Below are 23,373 nucleotides of genomic sequence, written 5' to 3' on the forward strand. Positions count from 1 at the left end.
AAGGTACATGCACAGTACGTGCAAGTATGACAGGTACGGAGTGCTGTAAGTAAGCTTAGGAATGGAGTGCTGCACCCATGTCCATGAACCATGCAGTGCATGTACAGTAGGTTCATCGGCAATGCCGAAGATTGCCGTTCGGCCACGATGACGATGCGTGTTTGCTTTTCTCGCAACACGACCAGACATGACGAGAATGCTGCCTCTAGATGCACTAGCAGATACGGACTACTGCTACGCCATCAACCCTGTCAGTGCCGACACGACCTGGTTGTAGACGACATTTTTGCTCCTGCTGCACCGCATCCGCAAGGGTAGCTGTGCTGGCTACAGCTATACTGTGCCCTGCGGTACGTTGCAAGTCTTTGCAAGTAGCTGTACACCTACTAGGTACCCGCACGTATGGGGCGCACTGCGCTGGACGACATGGCCCCGCCCATATGATTGCCTACCAGCCGTGTACTTGCGAAGCTGTTCGGACCATTGTGCAAGTACACGTACGCCTACTTACAGCACTACCTGCAGTGGAATCGCTCAGATTACAGTACCAAGTACGTAGGCACCAGGTACTAGTATAAAATGCTAATATCATCACCTACAGTGCTTACTCTTTCACGAGACGGTGGGTTGGTGCACCTACTGTACTGTGGACTGTAATGTAAGTGCACCCACACGTGAACTTGTACTTGTACCGCGCTAACATGAACGATGTATAATAGACGGGTGGAAAAGTGTCGATTCACTTGTAGTGGTACTTGTACGTATACGGTGTACTCCGCAGTTGTAATGCGGATATTGCATCCAATTTCTCAGGTGGACAAAAATGACGATTCAATTTTATTCGTGCTAAAAGGCATTCGTACATGTACAACTACACCTGCGCATTTGCCTCAACCAGCCGGTATGAGTCACTGCTTGTACAACGAACTTGTCGGTGCCGGGCGGCAGGCAAGCTCGAGAAGGATGAAAAGTGCGGCCGAGTTCGATGGCCTCATCTGATATCGGGCTACGTATACGGGTTCATGTATTTTTGACTACTGGCATGCTTGAGCACGTTTGGCACTCTATAGCACATGCTAAGCCAAGACAATCGCTGAGAGTCCGCTGCAACCGGGGTCTCGGAACTTGCATGCCGCAGGGCAGGTACGTACCTAGTACTCTAGGTGTACGGAGCAAGTACTGTACATGTGCAGCGATTAGTTCGCAAGTAAGTACAGTACAGTAAGTACATGGGCCTACAAAGAGTCGACGTGCACAAAAATCGAGCACTGCGCATGTGCTGTTGAACATGTATTGGGTGTAAAATGCATGTGATGTGAACTCGTAATTACATGCAAGTGCCTCGCATGTCCTTGTGCTGTACGTTGTACGGAGCGATACACTTACTTTCAAGTATGTTGTATGCATGAGTAAGTACTCCGTACGGAGTACTCCGTATACTAGTAGGTATTACGCTTACTTACTCCGTAGTACAAGTGTACAGTACTCCGGACGGTACCAGCGATATGCAGACGTACGTAAATAGTACATATTACTTGTGCAGCAATAGTACAGCACACTTGCCTTTGTACTTGCATGGATGAGGCCGTACCTACAACTACAGTACTTGGGTATACTGCAAGTACGGGTGCAAGTACAGAACTCCGTGCAGGACTTGCTGTATATTACTCGCATGTAGCCGGCACCGACGCGGGCCATATCGGGCATGGTTTACGTGTGCCGATATCGGCTGACATGCCCTAATAAGTGTGCGTGCTTTTACGTGTGCAAGACCTGCATCATCTGCGAGGCTGGACGAAATGGCTTGTACTGTACCACATGTACCCAGTATTAATACTCGTACTATGCGTGAGTAAGATATCAGCATCATGGGGAGCGACGTCCGCTTACGGCGACTTCCATGCACATGCACGGCCATTCTGGAATGAGAAATGAGTACTCCGTACAGTAGTCGTACAACCACCAGGTAGGTGTACAGTATTACTCCGTACTGGCAGAAAGACTCTGTACATATTCCGCCACAAGAGCACTGTGCTGTACTCCGTCCTGTCCGGCTTCTTGGTGCGAGCACTGCAAGGTACCCAAGTTGGTTCACAATCCTGTGCCTACTGTACAGTGGTAGGCAAAAGCAGTCGATAGTCACAAATTTTGGTACACGATTACAGCGCTCATGGACTGAACGCTTCGTCAAGCGGCAGCCCGTGCCCCGTCCTCGCACAGGAATCGTTTACAGCAAGGCTGGTGCTGCCTGCTGCCCTTGCCGACCGTAGCCTTTGGTGGCCTCTCCCACTGCCCTCGCGCATGCCCATGCATCCCAACGCTCCTCGTCGCATACCCGGCGCCGATGCGATGGAGCGACGGCACCAGCATGTAGCAGGTCTTGGTGACGGCTTGCTGCCGTGGCCGACGATCCGATCCCCGTACCTGCATGGTGCTGTAGGTGCGATGCAGTAGGTGTGGTGCTTAGGTGTGGTGCTTAGGTGTGGTGCTGTAGGTGTGGTGCTGTAGGTGTGGTGCTTAGGTGTGGTGCTGTAAGCGTCGTGCTGTAGATGTGGTGCTGCAAGTGTGGTGCTGTAGGTGTGGTGCTGTAAGCGTGGTGCTGTAAGCGTGGTGCTGTCAGTGTGCTGTGCGTGTGTGCTGTAAATTGCGAGCTTGGTACCGACGTGTACCTGCTCCAACACGCACATGTACACCTGAGCAGTGATGCCGTGCGTGCTTGCGCTGTGCTTGCGGTGTTTCGACTAGCAAAGTATCACCTGTACTTAGCACTGCTGCCTGCGGTACTCGGCATCCGTAGCGCTGCTTGTAGTGCTTGTACGTACCTGCAAGCACCGCACCCGTGGCCCACGTCACCAGCCCACGTCACCCGCCTTCCACGCACTTGTCCTCTCACCGCCGGAGCCTACGAGCCTCCGTGCTCCGTGGCAAACCTTGTGCCCTCCTCCACGACGCACAATTCACGAATCCTCGACGCTCCATTCCCCGCGCTCGACGGCACTCGACGGCACTCGACGGCACTCGACCCCCAAGGACGACTGCGTGGGCCTCGACCGCGTCCGTCCGGCGCGGCTTCGACGGCCATTGCGTCGCCAGCGGCACCGTGGCGAGAGCGATGGTGCCGCCTTGGTGACGATGCAGCCTCTGCTCCCACCTCTCTCGGCCCGCCGAACGGGAGGGAGACGAGACGAGCTCGTCTAGGCCGGCGTGGTGGGTGCCGCAGGCAGCCACACGACGGGAACTGGCCTGCTCCTTGCCTCCCGCCCGCCTCGGGCCCGAATCCATTCCGTCGTCGGTGCAGGTTCCGGCAAACTCTCGCCGCCGTCCCGACGCCATCTGCCTCGTCGTTCGCATCCACGCTCCAGGCAGCTCCCCACCGCGTGCTTGCGAACTTTGTTCTCCTCGGGCCGGCGACCGCTCTTGTCCCGACCCTGAAGCCGGCTATAAGTAGCGGTTCGACCGTCGGCCGAGCCTCCTTCTCTTCCCCCGCTCGTCATACATACACCTACACACACGAGTCGACGAAAGATTCGATCTCGTGTCGCCACATATCATCACGAGTCAACCAGCAACGCGCAGCAGAGTGAATAGACCACGGCGTTGTCGGCAGTCGCCTCATCCTTCAACCTCCTCGTCGGAAGCCCAGAGCACCTGCCGGGATCCGTCATCCGTCCTCCTCCTCCCCCCCCCCCCCTCCCCCGCGGGCGAGGAAGACGCCCCCGGCTGACGTCAAAGATGAGCCCAGTCGTGAGCGAGACGGGCGAGGATCATTGGCCAAAGGAACCCGATGGCAACCCCTGGGCCGGAGAGGACCTCCCGGCGCTCATGGCCGCTGACAAGGACCCTTTTGAGAAAACGCTGGACGTTCGAGCGCTCGTGGCCGAGGTCGAAAAGGCCGTCGGCCAGAGCGTCCAAAACATCCCCTTGGTCACCTGCGGCGCTCACAACTACGTTGGCCTCCCTCGTCCCCTCCCCCGTCTCTGCGCTCGACGGACCGTGCTGAAACAGGCTGGCAGGGATTCCAGGTGAGGCTCGAAAAGGGACCCGACCTGGTTATTCGCGTCTCCCGGTCCAACGCCAACGGCGTGAACCCTCGCGGCCGCGCCCTCGCCCTCAGCCAGTGTCCGGATTACACCTTTGAGCTGGCCGTGTACGATGCGCTGCACCCGCTGGGCCTTCCCTTCGACTGCAGGCCGGTCTACCATCGCCTCGCGAAGCCCACCAAACTTCAGCCCGTGTCCCGGCCGACGCACGTCTCGGGACGCCACGTCATCGTCTTCAAGAAGGCCAAGGGTCATCGTTACGACTACCCCCGCTGGCGGCCCCTGAATTCGTGGTGGAAGGTGAGTCGCCTCGGGCCTCCTCGGGCCGGCCTGACGTGGCTGACGATGCTCCCGTCGCAGCATACGATCCTCGCGAGCTCCGCCGCCGCCGCCGCCTCGCTGTTCATGTACAACCCTCCCAGCCCCTTTTGCAGACGATGGCTCGTCAGTCGGGTCTTGGGCGACGAGCCGCAGGTCTACGAGCTGATCGTCGAGCCGACGCGGGACTTTTGCTTCGCCCTGGTGGCCGCGCGAATCTACAACACGTTCGTCTACCTGCAGAAGAAGCTGTCCGGCCAGCCCGAGCTGCGATTCGCCTACCCTCTGTCGACGGTGGAAAATTGCCTCCTCCAGCTGCTCCCCATCTTCATGCCCAAGGTGGGGAGCGAGGAGGACGAGCGGAAGCTGTACCGCCTCGTGCTCGATCACGGAGACTTTGGCATGCACAACATGACGATTGTGAGGGACCATCAGCTCTGCCGCACCGAAATCACGTCCGTCTACGATTGGGAGGCGGCCACCATCGTGCCGGCGGTGCTCTCGGAACCCAGGATGGTGGTCACGGTCGACTTGGTGCTCGACGCCGACGGCAACCCGTCCATCAGCCGCTGGGGTGACGGCGACCGTCCGGGCAGGCTGAAGGAGTACAAGATCTGGACCAAGTACTACTTTCAGGTGCGTCGCCGGCCGTCGCCCGGCCCCCTCGCCGCCGCCGCCGGCACCGGACCTGAGCTGACGCCTCGCAGAAACTGTTCTCCGCCGCGCCCGAGTACGAGTCGGTCATCAAGTCGGCACTGGAGATACGACGCATCTGGTTCGCCTTGCGAGACTGCCGCGAAGGCGACGCGGTCCGACAGTTCAACCGCCTCGGCACGTGGGCCATCCGCGAGGCTCTCAGGCGAGGAGGCTAGCCGATGACGGCCGAGACGGCTCGTCGGCCGCCTTTGCCGAGCGGAATGGCGAGCGAGAAGTTGGCCCAAACCAACCCGACCACACCGCCGGCCATTTGCCTTTGGCCGCGACAGGTCGAGCTTCGGCGAAAGGGCAAGGTGACGGACGAGGTCGCCGGTTCGTGCTTCACGACGGAGAAATGAGACGAGGACGATTCGTACCTGTGCAATCATCACCGGGTGGCTGGCGTTTCTATATATCTGTATCATCCCCTAAAGACGCCGAGTTCCCCATGACGATGCAGACCTTGCCAAAGTGCTTGCCCGACCACTGGTACTCGTAGGCCTCCCGCGCCCGCTCGAGCGTGAAGAGCTGCCCGTCGACGACGGGCCGCAGCGCCTCGGGGTTCGCGTCGACGGCCCGACACATGTCCTCGAGCTGCGCGCGGCTGCCGACGAGGACGCCGCGGACGGTGCAGAAGCGCAGGAGGCAGTCGAGGAAGCCCGGCTGCTCCCGGCCGGCGCCGGCGACGTAGCCGACGACGGTGATGACGCCGCCCACCTTGACGGCGGCGAGGCTCTGCGCCATGGACGACGGACCGGCGACCTCGACGACGTGATCGACGCCGAGACCGCCGGTGAAGGCCTTGGCCACGTCGCCCCATCCGGCCTCGTCGCGGTAGTTGATGACGTGGTCGGCGCCGAGCCTCCGGAGCATGGCCACCTTTTCAGGGGAGCCCGTGGTGGCGACGACGCGGGCGCCGGCCGCCTTGGCGAAGCGCAGCGCGAAGATGCTGACGCCGCCGGTGCCTTGGGTGAGGACCCAGTCGCCGGCCTTGATCTGGTGGCCGGGGAGGCCGTGGAGCGCGTTCCAGGCCGTCAGTCCGGCGCACGGCAGCGTCGAGGCCTCGACGGCCGAGAGGCTCTCGGGCTGGTGCACGAGGCCCTGCTCGTTGAAGGCGCCGACGGAGCGGAGGGTGCCGTGACGGGCGCCGCCGAGGTGGGTGCCGGAGGCGGCGGCCGTCAGGGGCCCGCCGATGTGCTCCTGGTTGAAGAGGGTGATGACCTTGTCGCCGGGCCGGAAGCGGGTGACTTGCCGGCCCACGGCGATGACGATGCCGGCCCCGTCGGAGCCGGGCACGACGCCGGGCATGGTGGGGAAGGGATACGTGCCGAGCGGGATGGTGAGGTCGCGATACTGCGGTCATGCGTCGTTAGGTACGTGCTCGCCACGACGGCGTCGACGACTCACGTTGAGAGATGCTGCCTGCACTGGACGGTGTCAGGTGCCTTGCCGGCGACGGACGACGGGGGAGGCCGGGGACGTACGCTTCACGAGCACCTGGCTGTCGCCGAGGGCGGGGACGGGCTGCTCGGAGAAGCGGAGATTGTCGAAGCCGTCTTGGCCCTTGGCTATGACGTTCCACTGCTTCGAGGTCGTCGGCAATGTCTGCGTCGTTGGTGTTTGTGTCGACATTGTCTGTGTCGACATTGTCTGTGTCGTCATTGTCTGCGCCACGGTCAAGAGTGTGCCTTTTTTCACGTCCGAGGCCTTTTATTGTCCGCCGTAGGAACTGAAGTTGAGCCGTGGAAAGAAAGTTGAACCGCGGAATGGAAAGTTGAGCCGTGGAAAAGGAAGTTGAACCGTGGAAAGGAAGTTGAACCGTCCGGGGTTATATAGATACTGACACGGATGGCTCCAATGGGCGGACGTCCCTGGCTCCAATGGGCGGACGTCCCTAGCTCCCAGCCGGACGGGTCCCTCTCTCGTCACCTACGACAAAAGGTCGGAAAGGAAGTCGCATGATTTGTAAGAGTCTCGATCGTCATCATGTTCTCGCCCGTGGGGTCCGGAGGAAGCTGACGGCGAATGCAACGATGCTTACGGAGCAGCACGCAAGCGACGAGCTGCGACTCTCGACGAGGCAAGGGTGCAAATGACAAACATTGATTCCCATGATGGGCGTAATAAATATCCGACATGTGCGCCGGGGAAAAGAAAGCATCCCTGGTATAAAATTCTTCGTCGTCGTCATTTAGCCTGCATTGTTGTTGTGCCCGGTACGTATGGCGGCTTCGGCCGGCGAGCGTCGGCGTCGGTGCCGTGGGAGTCGGCTCCGCTCCGGGTTCCGGCTCCGTGGATGGAGCAGTGGATCGGTTCGTCGGGCGGGGAGCGGGATAGGCCGACTGACAAATTATTTTTTCACCGAGTACGGAGTCCGGAGTACTGGTACCTGCTCCAAGTTCGGAGTACTTGTGCACCCACGGAGTACCTACCTATGTGCTTGTACAGTGTACATAATTAGTGTACAACTACTTACTGTACAGTACAGTACTCTGTATTGTTGATTCAAAATGCCGCACGCCTCACCTTGCCTGCTGCGATGGTTTGAAACTCGAATGTCAGCAGCACGACCCGTCATCGGCGGCACGTTCACGACCTGTCATCGGTCACGTAAATATATAATTGCAGTCAAATTGATCGCTGTCCGTGGACTTTGCGTTCTCCGCCGTCAAGGTACTGTGAAGCATGAACTGGACCAAAGGGCAGGTGGCACCCTGAGGAGGGGCGTAGTTGCCACTTTGGAGTGAATCCGAACTAGGGGAAGGAGCCACTGAGGCTCCTGCCTCTGGCCCTTCTGTACTTGGCGATAGCTCCTTCCGATGGAGAATAACTAGCTATTAATAGCTAGTTGCCGCCGTCGGCCACGACAAGTACTCCGTACAGCAAGTAAGTACCTGTACAGTAATCGGTACGTACATTGGTGTACCTAGGAGGGAGTTTGCTCGAGATGACACCGTCTTCTTTGCACCGCAAGATGCATCTCCCATCGACAACCCACACCCTCATCCCTCCCAGAGCCCGTGCCCGTGCCCGCGCGTGAAAAGTTTGCCGTCGAGGCCGATGGCAGACCCGTTCGTGCCAAACTCGCCGGCGTCGCCGCGCCCCTCGCGCGCCGGCATCGTCATCTTCTCGGGCGGCAGCGCCGCCAACAGCCTCGTCGACGTCTTTGATCGAGTCCGCAAGGCCAACGGCGCCTCCCTCAGCTATGTCATGCCCATCTCGGACAACGGCGGCAGCACGAGCGAGATCATCCGCGTCTTCGGCGGTCCAGGTAAGGGCTCGACCCGGCGGAAACGGCGGCCAAGGCGGCGGCGTCTCGTGACTCGGCTCGGCTCACAGGCTCGCAGGCATCGGCGACGTGAGGTCGCGGCTCGTCCGGCTCATCCCCGACGACGACGACGCCGAGACGGTGGCCATCAAGCACTTCTTCAACCATCGGCTGCCCCAGGCCCACGACGAGGCCCGCGCCGAGTGGTTTCGCATCCTCGAGGCCACGCACCCGCTCTGGACGGACATCTCGTCGCCCAAGCGCGAGCTCATCCGCTCCCACCTCAACAGCTTCCACCTCGAGGCCGTCAAGCGCATGCGGCCCACCAGCCGCTTCGACTTCTCCCAGGCGAGCATCGGCAACCTCTTCCTCACCGGCGCCCGCCTCTTCACCGGCAGCTTCGAGGCGGCCATCTACCTGCTGAGCTCCCTCTGCGCCGTGCCCGTCCGCGTCGCCGTCCTGCCGGCGCTCAACACCAACTTTGCCCACCACATCGCCGCCGGCCTCGAGGACGGCAGCGTCATCACGGGCCAGAACGACATCTCGCACCCGAGCGCGCCCACGGCCGCCGTCCCGGGCACGGGCACGGGCGCCCACACGCCGGCGCCCTCGGTCGGCCACGACACCGAGGAGCACGACAGGATCGAGGACGCGAACCTGCCGGGCTCCCTGCCGGCGCTGCGACGGCCGGCCATTGTCTTCTCCAAGGAGGAGGAGGAGGATCTCGCGGCGCGCATCGACAGGATCTGGTACATCAACCCGTACGGGCAGGAGATTCGCATCCCCGCCAACCCGCGCGTCCTCGACGCCGTCGCCGGCGCCGGCACCGTCATTTACAGCATCGGCTCGCTCTTCACCTCGCTCGTGCCGAACCTCGTGCTCAAGGGCGTCGGCGAGGCCGTCGCGAGCCCGCTGATACGGAACAAGATTCTCGTGCTCAACGGCACGACGGATCGCGAGACGGGACCGGCCCATCGGCCCTTTACGGGGCTCGACTTTGTCGCCGCCATCGCCAACGCGTGCGCCGACTCGCGGGGCGTGCCTCGGCCGACCGAGGACGAGTACTGCCTCTACGTCACCCACGTCATCCACCTAGAGGGCCCGGCCGCTCCCCAGGTCGACAAGCAGCGGCTCGCGCGGCTCGGCATCGACAGCACGCGTCTGTACGGGCCCAGGGATGCGCTCGGTCGCGGCGGCCGGTACGACGCAAACGCCCTCGGCCAGACGCTGGAATACATTGTCGGCTGCAAGGATGCGCGGGCCAGCCGGAGTCGTCGCAACACGTTGGAACACTGAGCCTCCCGCGCCGGCCCCCGGAAGCGGCACGGCGTACGCGGCACAGGTGAAAGCAAGCACAGCAAATGAAATGCTTTGCGAGCATCGCCCACCTATCCTCGCGACTGCTCGGCGCTCTGGGCCTTTCCCCATGGCTGCCAGTCGTGCGTCCCTGCCCATTCCGCGTCAGACAACGGTCGACCAGTCAAGGCCTTGCGAAGACCGCTGGGGGGGCTCACGCATAGGCAGTAGATTTGGTCCAACAGACACTTTACGGGCCACCGCTTCACGGCCAAAGTCGGAACGGAAATTGAAGACGATGGATCTTGTTATTTTTCACGGTGTAGGCATGGACCTTTCTGCACAACGCTTCAATTTTCTGGGTCGAGTCCAATTTACTGCCGGCCGCCTTGCGCTCTGACTAGCAAGCATACGTTGCGTTTGCAAGGACTCGGTCCATCAGCCTTGTGCTTTCACCAGCACATTCGTTGCGTTGGCAAGGACTCTGTTCATCAGCCTTGTGCTTTCACCAGCACATTCGTTGCGTTGGCAAGGACTCTGTTCATCAGCCTTGTGCTTTCACCAGCAAAATTCTGCGTGGACAAGGACTCGCTCGTCAACTGTTTATGAATCATGTGTACATGGCATCCATTTTCCGGCCATTGCGCAAGGACGGATGAGGCGGGCACCAGGGGAACCGAGGAGCTCTTTTCTGCTTCCGACTCTTGCCGCCGTCACGGCCATGGTCTCAAGCCGCTCTGCAGCTGAAAGAGATTGTTGGATAAAAAGGGAACGGCCACGACACCGGCCCCAAATGTCGATTCACTCGCCACCTTGCCATTCCATGAGCTTTTCTCGCCATGCTGACCCCGCCGCCAGACCACCAGAATAGGGCTCGCGCGTAGCCAGTCGACGTCTCGAGCCCGAGGACACGGACAGCTAGTCGGCAAGGAAGAGGTAGAGGAGGACGACGGGCCAGGCGGTGGATAGAAGCAGGGCGGTGACGACGGAGCCTGCGTCGACGCGTGTCTTGTCCGCCGGGCCCTTCCAGCGGTCGACGAGGGCGCAGGTGGTGAAGATGACGGCGCAGCCGTGGAGGGAGAGCAGCCAGACGACGGCCATGAGGATATCCGCGTGACGGTCAATGGGCGAGAGGACGACCTTTGACGTGTCGGGGACAAAGGTGGACGAGAGATTGGCGCCCATGGTGACGAGTGCTTCGCGCTTGTTGCTCGGGTCTATCCGTCGGTCGCGAACCCCCCACGGTATCTTCTCCTCGTCGTTCAGGGCAGCGTGGAAGGGAAAGGAGGTTGGCGGTATTGGCCAGCAATACGTCGTGAGCGAGCGTACGGTGCCGTGCTACAGGAGCGTGGACAAGGTGTCCATGTCCAAGGTTGTCCTGAGAGAGGAACCGAGGCAGAGAGGCAGAGAGGAACCTAGGGTGGAGGTGAACGAGCGGGCAAGGTGAAGGAGGAAAAGGTAAAGTTGAAGTTGAAGATGGACGTCGACGTGAAGAGTCGGGGCGGCGGCAGAACAGCAGCAGGCCAGAAGGGTGAAGTCGATGCAGGGCAGTGAATTGGGCCTGCATTCTGGTTCATGCGTCGGCAGGGCTCGCCGGCGCTCACGCGGCACGGTGTATGTCGCTGCCTTCTCGAACACGACCCCAATCGCTCGTCATACACGCATCGTCGCAGAAGTAGACAGGTCCGGCACATGTCGGGGCCGACGAATGAGATGCAAAACGAGACGACGGCAGCAAAAGGGTCGGCAAGGAACCTGCGTCGGCGACACTCGACGACAACGATGAGACGTCGACACCCACGGACATCCGTTGCCACCCATTGACACCGACTGGCAGGCACCCACCGGTACCCACCGACACCGGCCGACACACCCCGTGACAGGGAGGACCGAGGCATGTGGCGGTTTGCTGCCCTTGGGATGCGACGAGACGAGGCACGACGAAGCTGATGCGGCAAGGAACCCCTGCCACGGACGCCTGGACGCATCATCGGCAGACATGGCGCACGGTGGAAGCAAGGCTGGCCTCTGGCTTTGCTCCTCGAGCGGCCGTGCCTACTTTGCAGTCAGCCAGAGCGAGGTACTACCATGGGATGGGACAGCACAATCGACGATGCCCTCTCGGTGGCACGACTGGCGGCTGGTGCGTGATGTTGGCATGGTGTTGAGCGAGGGTCGGCCAACGATGGGAGCATGTATGCAGCGCCGGGTTTAGACCAGGTCATGACTGCGCATTGGCAAGTGAATTACAGCGTGTAGATCAGCTAAATGGGGCGTGTTACAGGCAACGTCGGCCATACCTAGGGGGGCTCCATGACTGCCCTTACACCTATAGGTACCCTATGGATTACAAAATACAGAGCTATAACCTGTACTCTCTTCCCTGTAAGTACTGTAATTCGGCACGGAGCACCTAATTCCTTACTCATGCAGTCACGTCTACGGCACCCTGGACTGTCACTGGTAGATGCTGCAGACAGATTAAATGTACAAGGAGGGACCCATACGGTACGCCGCACGCCAACGCCTACATGTAGATGCCGTATGCGAATACGTGGATGAATACATGCCACACCTGCTCCAGCATGTACCTCTGTGCTCACGGCACGTACTGGCCTCGTACATGTCCGAGGAAAGGCGCAACCCACGAGCCGGGGCGGGCACGGACGCCGCGATAGCCGGATTGCGTGCGCTAGGGCAACTCTCGCTCCATCGACCGTCCCATAGGCCACGGGCGAGACGCTAGACGGCCGCCATGCGCCTCCATTCGCAGCCTCGTCTCCTCGACGCGGCTGCTAAGCGACGAGGCTTGAAGCCATGACCGTTTCAGCGGCGAGACGCCTAATCGGCAAACCATCCGCAAGCAGTCGGTGAGAGGACCATGGCCGTCCGTGATGCCATCCTTCGAAGCTTCACCCACCCTCGACACGATCCGACACGACTTCCCGTGAGCGACTGACGAGCTCGCAAACGCATACTCCTCCCCGACCATCACGCATGAAGGCACTCAAGGCACTTGCCGCGCCGATCCGTACCCCGCCGTTCCGGTGCCCGTACGGCCGCCTCCTCCGCTCCCAGCCGAAGCGTTCGTCTCCGTTCCCGCTCCCCGCATCCGCCAGATGAGGGCACCGCTTGGCATCGCAATTCAAGCACTCGTACTGAGCACCGTGCCAGCCTGCCGAGTCTTGGCCTCGTCGAGCATCGTCGGCCGCACGTTGAGAACGAGCACGAGCACGAGCACGAGCAGGATCCGGGTCGACGTCTGCCAAAGGTACAGACCCTTCTCCACGACAGCCAACATGTCCAAGGCCAACGACCTCCGGTCGGCCCTGACGCCCGCCCTCCTCGCCGAGGTGCGAGACTTTTGGTTCGAGCACCTCGCCGGACCGGACTCGCTCGTCATCCCCGTCCGCGAGGATAGCATGCGCTGGTTCGCCGGCGGCGAGGAGCTCGACCGCCTCTGCGTGTGAGCCTCGCCCCCCCCCCCCCCAACCCTCCGCCTTGGTCCCCTCTCCTTCTCCTGCTCACCCGGGACAGCCAACGGTTCCAGCCGACGCTCGAGGCCATCCGCCGGTGCGCCCCGACGTCGGGAGACGACATCATCGCCGCCGTCGATCCCCTAGACCCGCGCGACTGGATGAGCCTGCTCGTGCTGCTCGACCAGATGCCACGCAACTGCTACCGCGGACCGTTGTCGGCCACGGCCTTTACCTTCTTCGACCCCCTCGCCCGCGACTTGGCCATGGCGGCCATGAAGCGCGGCATCCCCGACGGCGCGCCGGTGATCCGCTGGCAGCTCGCCTACCGCAGCTGGTTCTACATGCCCCTGATGCACTCGGAGGAGCTCGCCGCCCACGAGACGGCCGTGGCCGCCTTTGGCAAGATGATTGACGACGTTCGTGCCCTCTCGAGCGAGAAGGAAGGGCCCAAGGACGAGGACGAGTTCCGGGCCAAGGCGCGGACCGTCGTCCAGTCCAACGTCGAGCAGGCCATCAAGGTGGCGAGCATGAACGCCGACTTTGAGAAGAAGCACTACGACATCATCAAGCGCTTCGGTCGCTATCCGCACCGCAACCCCGTCCTCGGGAGGGAGCCGACGGCCGAGGAGGTCGACTACCTTGCCAACGGCGGGGAGACGTTTGGCTAGTGCTGCCATGGGCTCGAGCACGCCGTGCCTTGATTCCATGCTTCTTGTCGCTCTATTTTCTGCGCCGGTGCGTGGAACGATGCTGAATATCACCATACTTGACCAGCTGTTGCCAGCAGGCACTCGACCTCCTCTTCGCCGCTGACATTCTCTCGCATGAGTGACTACGCGACGTGCGTGCAGTGCCATGTTTGCGGCTAAGCTTGGGTACACGGCAGCCTACCTACATCAGCCTACCTACGTCAGACACACACACACACACACACACAAAAGTCGTCGACCTGTGGCATTCGAACTGTCATTCCAACCGCAGCTGTCCGTACAGAGTACGGAGTAGTCACGTTTAGGAGAGGCACCAGCTAGCCCGAATGGGTGTAAACGCAACCCGAGTGTGCGCCGAACGATCCTCGAATACATGCCCTTCTTTTCACGCACGAACTGTACATTTTGGATGGCGAAACATGGCGAGGCTGTCGCCGCTGTTGTCGCATGCGGTCTGGCCGTGATGAATGCGGCATGGGCCAGACGTCAGAGGGGGCCAGTCGGCGTATCCACAGGCACATCCGCGTCCACATTCACGGCGGCCAAACCTAGAGTACATCCACATCCACATCCACCTCCAAATCCAAATCCACACCACCCAACTCCACAACAACCACTATTTGCCTCGACCAACCTCGTCACGCCTATACTCACATTACCCACCCTCCATCCATCCACATCCCTACCCGCGCGGAGCCGACGGCAGCAATACGCGCCGCACATATGACATACAACTAGTAAACAAAGAGCCAGCGTCGCCCGTCAACGTCGACGTGCTTAGGCCAGCCTCCTCCTGCACCTGCGTCGCAGCCTCGCCTCAAACGCAAGAGCGCGGCGAGCCTCCGTCGCACCGCCAACATTATGGTCAGCACGCGCTCCGCTTCGCGCCCTGCCACGTCGGACGGCCCCGACGACGTCCCTTCCCCCACAACACCGCCGAAAAGCGTCAAACGACGTCCAGGCCGACCGCCGGCGTCGGCCAAGGTGACGCGTCGAGCGAGCAGGTCATCGACGACGACGACCACCACCACCACCACAACAGCAGCAACGTCGCCCACCCGCCGCGCCACGAGGAGGAAAAGGGCCGCCCCGACGACCTGGCAGCATGCGCCCAACTCGCTCCTCCTCGCCTGGCTCGCCATCTCCCTGCCGCTCGTCGTCTGGGACACGGGGTACGTCCTGCTCCGTCCCCACACCATGGACGGCGGCAGCCTTCACTGGCCTCTCTGGGTGCCCTACCGGCTGTACGGCGCCGTCGACCACGTGTACGGCTGGAAGGCCTTTCGTTCGGGCAGCGGATTCACCGGTGCCGTCGGCCTCATGAACGCCGTCGAGATCGCCATGTACCTCTACTACCTCTGGGCTCTGTGCCCCCGCTCCGAGGGCTCCGTCGCCGCCGCCGGACGCTGGAGAGCCGTGACGGGCCATGCCGGTGCCGTCGCCGTCGCCGTCGGCTTCGCCGCTGCCGTCATGACCCTCAGCAAGACGGCTCTCTACTGTGAGCGCCCGCCCCGCTCGAGCAACGATACGGCCCCTACCTCCCTACCTTGGCTCCTCCTGCCTCGTTCGCTGCTAACGCGCTCGGTTGCTGCAGGGCTTCACGAGTACTACAGCGGCTTCGACAACATTGCCCACAACTCCCTCGCTCGCCTCATCTTCTACTGGATCATCCCCAAGTAAGCACCGGCCCCCTCTCCCTTGTCCCCCGCGTCATGGCGGGGCGGACGCCAGGTGCTGACCCGAACCAGCGGTGCCTGGCTCGTGGGCCCGGCGTACATGGTCTGGTGTCTGGGCGGCGACATCGTCGACGGGCTCGAGGCGGCGTCGGGGCACGCTGCCGACGATTGAGTCGCTTCGTTGGTCCGTCATGCGGGAAGACGACGTCATGCCTTTCTTGATGAATGCTGCACAATGCACCGCAAACATGCATGCCCACGACACGATATGGATACCCTGTTCTGGACGAGCCAGCGATGCGATGCATGTGATGCAAGTGGTCTTGTGTTCCATAATAGTACATTGATTAATTCAAGCATGATTTCATCTGCGCCTTTCCATATCTCAACGTCATCCCTTTCCCGCGTGTTTCCAAAGATGCCTCGCATCATCGCAAGTACCGTACATTTGGAACAGGGGACGGGAAAGCGGCCATCGTGCATCATCATTGCGCGTTCTCACAGACGACCGGGTATCATACTTTTTTTTCCAAGAATGAAATGCAAAAAAATGGAAAGACCAAAAAATTAGGGAAGAAGAGGAAGAGGTGGTACAGTGAAAAGGGTGAGTGGTGAACGGTTGAGGGAATGAATTGGTTCATCCCACATCTCACCCCATGTCGGTCAGGCCGCCAAGCTCGGCGTACTGCTCCAGCACCTCGGCCTCGGAGTTGGTGCCGTCCAGGAAGGCCTGCATGACGTTCCAGTCCCAGGAGTCGCTCGACCGCACGGCGCACAGCGGCTCCCCCCGACCCGCCGCCGGCGCCTTCTTCGCCGGCGGCAGCACGATGGGAGACGACCGCGTCCGCGACAGCATGTATCGGCGCTTCGGGTCCGGCACGACGCCCACCGACGACGTCGTCGTCCGCCTCTCCAGCTGGCCGAGCGACTTGGCATGGTGGAAGCCGAGGCCGTCCATGGCGACGCTCATCGGCCGTCGCCTCGCAAACGTCGCCTTGCTGGGCGAGGATGGCGTCGTGACGTACTGGGCGCTCCATCGATGGCGGCGCTTCGGGGGTGCTTCGGGCGACGACGCCTCCATCGGGGACACGAGGCTAAACGTCGGGCTCGGCAGGTCGACCGACGAAGCGAGGGTGTCCGTCGGGCTCGCGGCGCTGCCCAGCCGCGAGGTCGTGCTCGCGCTCGAGTTGGATCCCGTCGAGCTGCTTCGGGTGGCCCACTGGGGCGAGCGCGGCGAGTCGAGCGCGGGGGAGGTGACGCAGTTGGTGCCGTTGCCGTAGCCGCCGACGACGATCTCATCGCGAGACGATTGCCGCGAGAGGTCGGGCGTCGAGGGCACGAGGATGGCACCGGGAGGCAGCGTCGCCCGCCTCAGGCGACGGACGGACCTGCGGAGGGAAACGCTGCGGTTCAGCACGCGGCCGAAGGAGTTGGATCGCGAGAGCGGCCGGGGCGCTTGCTTCGCCAGCTCGGCAACCTGCGGGGCCGAACGTGGCCGTCGGACCTTGGGCGTCGGCTCCCTGTGCGTCAGGGCAAAGTAGTCGATGTCGGGCTTGATCTCGAGCGGGGCGTCGAGCTCGAGAGGGGCCGAACCGTCACCCGTCTCGGGCGCAGCCTCGCCCTCGTCCGAGCGGGCTCGCCGCCAGGGAGGCAGGCCGTCGGCCGTGGCCGTCAGGAGGTAGGGCGCATCCTCGTCGTCGGTGACGCCCGGCGCGAGTTCCGTCGCCTGGCGGAGCGCCTGGCGGACGGCGTAGACCAAGATCCAACGGACCTTGCGAGCGTCCTCGAGGGAGACCCTCTCGCCGGAATCGATCCTCCCGGGCTCCAAGGTCGAGGGCGTCGCCGCGACCGAGGCCTCCTCGAAGCGGCGGTACGCCGAGACGAGGTCGCTTCTCGGCAACGCGCCCCCTTCCGCCGTCGCGTTGGAGGCCCTGACGAGGGCCGCGTGCTCGATCCTCCGCTGCTCGGCCCTCGCCTTCGCCTTGCCCCGGCGGCCCAGCGGCAGCCACGAGGCAATCTTCGGGCCGCGCCGACCGTTGACGCCGGCGACGGGGAGCTCGGGGAGCAGCGGAAGCGGGTGGTGGGAGGCGGGAAAGTCGTTTTGGCGGTCAAAATCCTGCAGCAGCTGGAGCGTGCAGAGACCGCCGGCGGCGGCCCAGGGCATGCCCCGGGAGGACGTGTGCCTCTCGTCGACGAGCAGGTCGTGCAGGGCGTCGAAGTCGTTTGTCATGGTGCGGCAGACGACGGCGTCGAATTCGAGGGGCGGGTAGAATCCAAACTTTTCCGTGTAGAAGGATTTCAGGAACCGTCGGAACCACTCGAGGTGGGAGCGAACGCCCGAGGGCATGCCGAGATGGGCCTCGGAGAGCTCGCGGGCGAGAAAGTTGACGAGCATGGCCGAGGTCCGGGCCAGTCGTCGATCGAGATGGGCCCGTGCCTCGTCGATGAGCCGTTTCGAAGTGTCGCTCACGATCTGTCCATCATCAGGCGTCAGTCATCATCGGCACGTCTCTCCGGAAGCGGTGAGGGCGGAGGCAGGTGCCTCCTCAGGTACCAAGCAGCACGTCGGGAAGGAAGCTGGCAGTAGGTCGGGAAGGAACTTGGTAGTAGGTAGGGAAGGAACTTGGCAGGTTGGGAAGCAGATTGGGAAGCAGGTTGGGAAGGAACTTGGCAGTAGATAGGGAAGGAACTTGGCAGTAGGTAGGGAAGGAACTTGGCAGCAGCAGGTGGGGAAGGAGGGAGGCATGGACGTGGAGGAAGAGGCAGGTTGGGAAGCAGACTGGGAAGCAGGTTGGGAAGCAAGTTGGGAAGCAGGTTGGGAAGCAGGTTGGGAAGCAGGTAGCAGGCACCGCAAGTGCTCGGCGGCGTGGCACGTACATGGTACTCGGGACTCTCGCGCAGTCGTCGGCTCATGCCGACGCAGTGGGCAAAGGCTTGCGTGTACAGATCGCCGAGCTGAAAGGACTCGGCCAGGTAGAGGAGGGCCAGCGCCTGGTTGGGTTCGTCGGTGAGGCAGAGGAAGCCGCCGTCCTTGAGGTAGGCCAGCAGCTGCTGGACGGGGTCGTCGTCGTCGTCGTTGTCGTCGTCTCCGCCCTCCTCGGCGGCGCCGGCGTCGACGTCGAGCTTGGCCTCGTTTCGGAATTCGTAGAGGCTGCGGAGCAAGGCGACGAGGGCCGAGCCGAGGTGGGCGCCGACGACGGGCTTGCCGACGGCCCAGGCGATGTAGTTGCGGATGGCGACGTGGTAGGCGAGAGACTGGGCCTTTGTCGCCGTGTTGGGGACGGGCACGTAGAGCTCGACGTTGCGTCGCGGCCCGAGCCGATACCACCTCGTCATCTCCTCGACGGTGCGCGGGTGGTGGCCGCTGGTGGAGAGGAAGCGGCGGATGAAGGGGAAGCACCTCCTCGCCAGCAGCGTCGACAGGGGCACCTTGAAGGACGGTCCCTTGGCGGGCCGGCCTCGGCGGTCGAGGTAGACGAAGCAGTTGCCCGAGGGAATCCAGAGATCGTCATCCTGCGGACGTCGCTCCCGTCAGCCGACAAGGTGAGGGGAAGGTCGCTCGCGGCGAGGGGGATACGTACCCGCTGGAAGCCGTTCCACTCGTCGCACGTCCGCCTCATGCCATCCCAGCGCTTGAGGTCGTCGGTGACGCCGTTGGAGGTGCCGGCCCTCGGGCATCTCGAACGGGTCGACGGTGCCATGTCGAGGGTCGGCGGCGGACGCGAGGACTCGTCAGGGCCCGGTGGCGATGGCCGTCGTGCAGGTGTTGGGGTATTTATGAAGGTGGTGTCGTGGGCGATGTCGTGGGCAATGTCGTGGGCAATGTCGTGGGCAAGGCTCGTCCTGCTCGATCCGGGTCCTTCCTTGCCTGTCGTCTGCACATGGACGCGGCCCTGCACGGCACGTACGGGGGGACGTACGAGGAGTCTGACCCTGTCCCTGTCGCCGCGGTGTGATTGCACTGAATGGGTACGCAGCCGAGATTCGTCGTGGGACTGCACCTCTCGCATCCGTCGACGAGCAAGAGGGGTGGTGGGGAGGGAAGAAGCAACGGAGGAGTGACGGAGGAGTAATGAATGTTACGTCTGGCTTCGCCAAACGGGCCCCACGTCGGCGCGGATCCTGCAGGTGCCGGCGGAAGGAACAGTCGAGGCGGGCCTCGCGGATGGTTCATCAGACGATGCATTATTAATATGTCGGAGCAAAGCATGACGGCAGCGCCGGCAAGGGTACGCAGCAGCTACTCCTCACCATTGTACACCACGGCGACCGGGCACCTGGCCTGCGCCGGACGAGTGCGCCTGGAGGCATGCATCATGCAGTCGAGATACAAAATTCACAAGTACCGTCCGGGGGACCGTACGCCTACTTGCATGTACTGTACGCTCACAACTAGTCACCACCAGGTACCTACTAGGTAGGTACCTGGTGCAGGTACAGGCACTCCTCCGCACTCGGCACCAAGACAACGAAGCGTCAGGTACGGAGTACGGACGGACAGAGTACCTAACCTAGTACAAAGGGATGACAAAAATGTCGATTCAGTTTGTAGGAGCGGCGGCACCAAAACTGAACCGTCACTTTTGTCGAGTGACCGTAGCGCTCTCTTGGTTGGGTCGGGTGGTGGGTCGCCAGCATGCTTCGCGCCGACGCCAGCGCTAGCTCGTCCGCCCGCCGTGCTGCCGCCATGCGTGGGTGGTGTCCCTGATGGCGATGGCATCGGTCCCGCGGCGAGACGGCGACGCTAGGGTAAGACAGGCCGTCGTCGACCGGGCGCCTCGCTGCCCGTTCGGATTCCGATGGGCCGCCACGCCCTCAGCCCTCCTCTGCGGCAAAACAATTGGCAAGGCCTCTTGTTGGCCCGTCACCGGCTCCCGCATGCTTCCGCCTCGTCGACCGGGGCAACCGGACGAACGAGCGCATCCGTCCGGTCGACGACGGTGCTTGGCGAGGGCGGCGGTGGCAGGCCGACGACGACGACGGCTCGCGCACGTACGAGTCAGCGGGGCGGCGAGACGGAAGGAAATGGCCTGCCACGGCGGCTCTGCCGGACGACTGGGTAATGCCGCGCACACGCAGATTGATGATCCCCACAGCAAGCAGCGCATCGTATTCGTGCGGCTCGTGGTGTCGGAGATGCAGTAGAAGTACAGTACATGGGACAAGAACTTGCTAGTTGGTACCTTGACCATCTGTGCAAGTTGACCTACGGAGTGCAGTGAGGAGTAATTACAGTGGCAGGGGAGTGCAAGTTGGTAGCAACACGGCACCTGCATACAGTACTGTTACTAGGTGTGATTAGGTACGGAGTAATTACAGTACATACAGGTACCTAGTTGGTCGGTACCTAGGTGCCTTGGTACTACGTCTAGCACCAAGTAATACGGCCCAGAGTCCTCCGTATGGGTACATGGAACTGCAGTTGCCGCAAATGCAGCACAAGTACCGTATCAGCGCAAGCACGTACAGGTAATAATACAGCAATGACAAGAACGGGGCAGCACTTGTGTTGACTGCAACCCTCTGCTTGCAAGCACATGCGGCGGCTGCCTTGGCCAACACATGCATGAATCAGCACCAAATGAGGAGCATGCAGGTGGACGAAAAAGGACGGAGAAAAAAGTCGTTCGTCGCGCGAACGCAATCCCTCTCGGATCCGGCCCGCATTCGCAGGCCAAGGAGTAGAGATGCTCGAGCGCCAGTCGCTGCTTGGACGGCGATGGTGCCGAGTGGACGAGATCCGTGCTGCTGGCAACTGCAGTTTCGGCGCATGAATCAACTTACGAGGCGAGTCAATGCACTAGCGAGTAAGGGAACGACCGGATGGATTGGGCCACCATTAGGGCCGCGGCGAGGCCTTGCGGGTACCGAATGCGCTGCCTGAACTACGGCACACCAACGACGCCCAATACGGAGTACATGATGGCACCAAGTACGGAGTACATATGCCGCACTTGCAGCACTCTGCACTCCGTATTACCACCTACCTGTACTCCGTACTCTTGGACTACTTGCACAAGCATTCTAGCGCTTGAAGGTGTACCTAGTAGCGGATGATGAAGGCTTGCCGCACCGCAAGTGCATGTAATCTGCTGGGCTCGTGCTACGGTGGGGTGGCAAAATTGTCGATTCAATTTGTAGGAGCGGCGCCACCAAAACTGAATCGTCACTTTTGTCAAGCACTGCAGGACGGCAGCGTACACCTACTACTGCACCTACGTGCTGGGACGGCAGCGCACACCTACTACTGTACCTACAGTACGTGCTAGGACGGCAGTGACACCTACTACCGTGCCTACAGTACGTGCTAGGACGGCAGTCTACACCTACTACTGTACGGAGTACCTGGTAGAACCTAGCACCTAGGGACTAACCTAGCGTCAGCAAGGCCTGCATCCACGATGCCAGCGCTCTGTTCTCCGTACTTGCTCGAGCACACCGCATCGCAGGTGAATGAGCATTCATCGTCATCGGGCCGGATCTGTACGAGAGCAAGTGCCAAACGGCCGTCAGGAGCGATCGCGGACGTCTCGGGGACGCGTCTTGCATGCTCCGATACGAGAACCATTTCCCGTATCCAGCGTCCCTCCAATCCGCCTCTCCCCTCTCGGCAGCCTCGTGGCTTTGCTCGTCAGAGCTCTCCATCCGTCTTGGAGCTCTGCGTGCGCATGCACTTGGGGGTGCCGGCGATGCGCCGTCTCGGGGATGAAATCAATGGTGCCGTGCACGAATCTTCAACCACTCCGATGGTCGCATTGTGGAGGGCGTGAGGCGGATGGTTCGTGTTCGTACCGGGTCGACGCCAGTAAACGAGACGCAGCCGCGAGTGCGCTCCGTCATCGCTCGGCAAAGTGGGCTCACAGGCCATTTTCCCCAGCTGGTTACTTAGCAGGTAAGTACCTGTTACATGCACCTGCAGGTGGTACGGTGCGGTGCAGTATGGGTGCCTGTATGATACGTATCACGAGTGCCCTCTTGTCAAGTGACGATTCAGCGCAACGTGATGACTGCACATTGCATCGGCACTTTTGCCGCCCCCACTGTACCGACCAACGCACCTGAAAACCATGCATGTGGACTACGAAAGTACGAGCACAGCTCTACCAGCATACTACGGCACCTGGTCACTACCAACCTGCTAGTACCCTTGGACGTGCACCTACAGCACATGGGCGTGGTACTAGATACTAGGTACCTAGTACCTAGGTTGGTAGGTACTAGGTAGGTTATAGGCATGCTGTTACTCGCACCTATGGTACAGTCAGTGGACACAAGTGACGATTCAGTTTTGGTTGCGCTACCACTATAAAGTGAATCGACACTTTTGCCACCCCAGTATATGTGTGCTGCGTACAATGTATTAGTCGGCATGTACGGAGTACGGAGTACATACATGCGCAGTGCGGAATACATGTCCACGGCCATACTTGCACTCATGCGTACCAACCAGACGGGCATGTGCCATGCTGTAGTCTCAGCACATGTACTCCATTGCTGGCTGGACAGTACTGTATTCGTGTCGGTGCATGTAATTGCATGTGTGGTGTGCCTACTCCGAATTGCTTGCTTCCACTTGCCTGTACACTTGCAAGTGTCCATGCCGAGGCGTCCATGACTGGCAAAGGCACGCCGTACTTGTGATGCCGGATTTTACAGCATCGGTACGTTGTGCAGGCGTGGCGTGCAGTATACCTACAGAAGTGTGCGCCGAGTGATTCGCCGTGCACGACAGGATTGCACTTTACAGTGTGTATGCATGGAAATACCGAGCACAAGTACGGAGTACTCCGTAACTTTTCCGTCTACAGTGGATTTTATTGCAAGTAATACAGCCCCTGCGCGCGCAAACTTGTAGTCACGAGCACCCTTCACATTCTTGATCAAACAATT

At 61.2% G+C, this 23,373-nt stretch overlaps 8 protein-coding genes across 8 annotated transcripts; 4 read left to right on the forward strand and 4 right to left on the reverse strand.

Annotated features, from left to right (window-relative positions):
- Positions 1-2,849: 2,849 nt before the first annotated feature.
- On the reverse strand, positions 2,850-3,333 carry DCS_03478 (uncharacterized protein; the record flags this gene model as incomplete). Its single annotated transcript, XM_040800797.1, has 2 exons — positions 2,850-2,902; positions 2,955-3,333. The coding sequence occupies 2 exons, from the start codon at positions 3,331-3,333 to the stop codon at positions 2,850-2,852; spliced, it is 432 nt and encodes a 143-aa protein (XP_040655830.1).
- A 399-nt stretch (positions 3,334-3,732) lies between these two features.
- On the forward strand, positions 3,733-5,230 carry DCS_03479 (uncharacterized protein; the record flags this gene model as incomplete). Its single annotated transcript, XM_040800798.1, has 4 exons — positions 3,733-3,948; positions 4,014-4,340; positions 4,401-4,994; positions 5,066-5,230. 4 exons carry the CDS (start codon positions 3,733-3,735, stop codon positions 5,228-5,230), a joined length of 1,302 nt encoding a protein of 433 aa, XP_040655831.1.
- Positions 5,231-5,462: 232 nt separating this feature from the next.
- Positions 5,463-6,686, reverse strand: DCS_03480 (zinc-binding dehydrogenase; the record flags this gene model as incomplete). Its single annotated transcript, XM_040800799.1, has 3 exons — positions 5,463-6,407; positions 6,462-6,481; positions 6,539-6,686. 3 exons carry the CDS (start codon positions 6,684-6,686, stop codon positions 5,463-5,465), a joined length of 1,113 nt encoding a protein of 370 aa, XP_040655832.1.
- Positions 6,687-7,564: 878 nt separating this feature from the next.
- DCS_03481 (UPF0052 domain protein) lies at positions 7,565-9,618 on the forward strand (the record flags this gene model as incomplete). The annotated part of the gene is made up of 3 exons (XM_040800800.1): positions 7,565-7,664; positions 7,903-8,325; positions 8,402-9,618. 3 exons carry the CDS (start codon positions 7,565-7,567, stop codon positions 9,616-9,618), a joined length of 1,740 nt encoding a protein of 579 aa, XP_040655833.1.
- Positions 9,619-10,536: 918 nt separating this feature from the next.
- DCS_03482 (uncharacterized protein) lies at positions 10,537-10,803 on the reverse strand (the record flags this gene model as incomplete). The annotated part of the gene is made up of 1 exon (XM_040800801.1): positions 10,537-10,803. The coding sequence occupies one exon, from the start codon at positions 10,801-10,803 to the stop codon at positions 10,537-10,539; it is 267 nt and encodes an 88-aa protein (XP_040655834.1).
- Positions 10,804-12,917: 2,114 nt separating this feature from the next.
- Positions 12,918-13,765, forward strand: DCS_03483 (uncharacterized protein; the record flags this gene model as incomplete). The annotated part of the gene is made up of 2 exons (XM_040800802.1): positions 12,918-13,084; positions 13,156-13,765. The coding sequence occupies 2 exons, from the start codon at positions 12,918-12,920 to the stop codon at positions 13,763-13,765; spliced, it is 777 nt and encodes a 258-aa protein (XP_040655835.1).
- A 903-nt stretch (positions 13,766-14,668) lies between these two features.
- DCS_03484 (uncharacterized protein) lies at positions 14,669-15,655 on the forward strand (the record flags this gene model as incomplete). Its single annotated transcript, XM_040800803.1, has 2 exons — positions 14,669-15,483; positions 15,556-15,655. The coding sequence occupies 2 exons, from the start codon at positions 14,669-14,671 to the stop codon at positions 15,653-15,655; spliced, it is 915 nt and encodes a 304-aa protein (XP_040655836.1).
- A 477-nt stretch (positions 15,656-16,132) lies between these two features.
- DCS_03485 (uncharacterized protein) lies at positions 16,133-19,493 on the reverse strand (the record flags this gene model as incomplete). Its single annotated transcript, XM_040800804.1, has 3 exons — positions 16,133-17,956; positions 18,361-18,996; positions 19,065-19,493. The coding sequence occupies 3 exons, from the start codon at positions 19,491-19,493 to the stop codon at positions 16,133-16,135; spliced, it is 2,889 nt and encodes a 962-aa protein (XP_040655837.1).
- Positions 19,494-23,373: the final 3,880 nt, after the last annotated feature.

Source organism: Drechmeria coniospora, chromosome 02 (genome assembly GCF_001625195.1).
Source record: "Drechmeria coniospora strain ARSEF 6962 chromosome 02, whole genome shotgun sequence".
Lineage (NCBI taxonomy): Eukaryota > Fungi > Ascomycota > Sordariomycetes > Hypocreales > Ophiocordycipitaceae > Drechmeria > Drechmeria coniospora.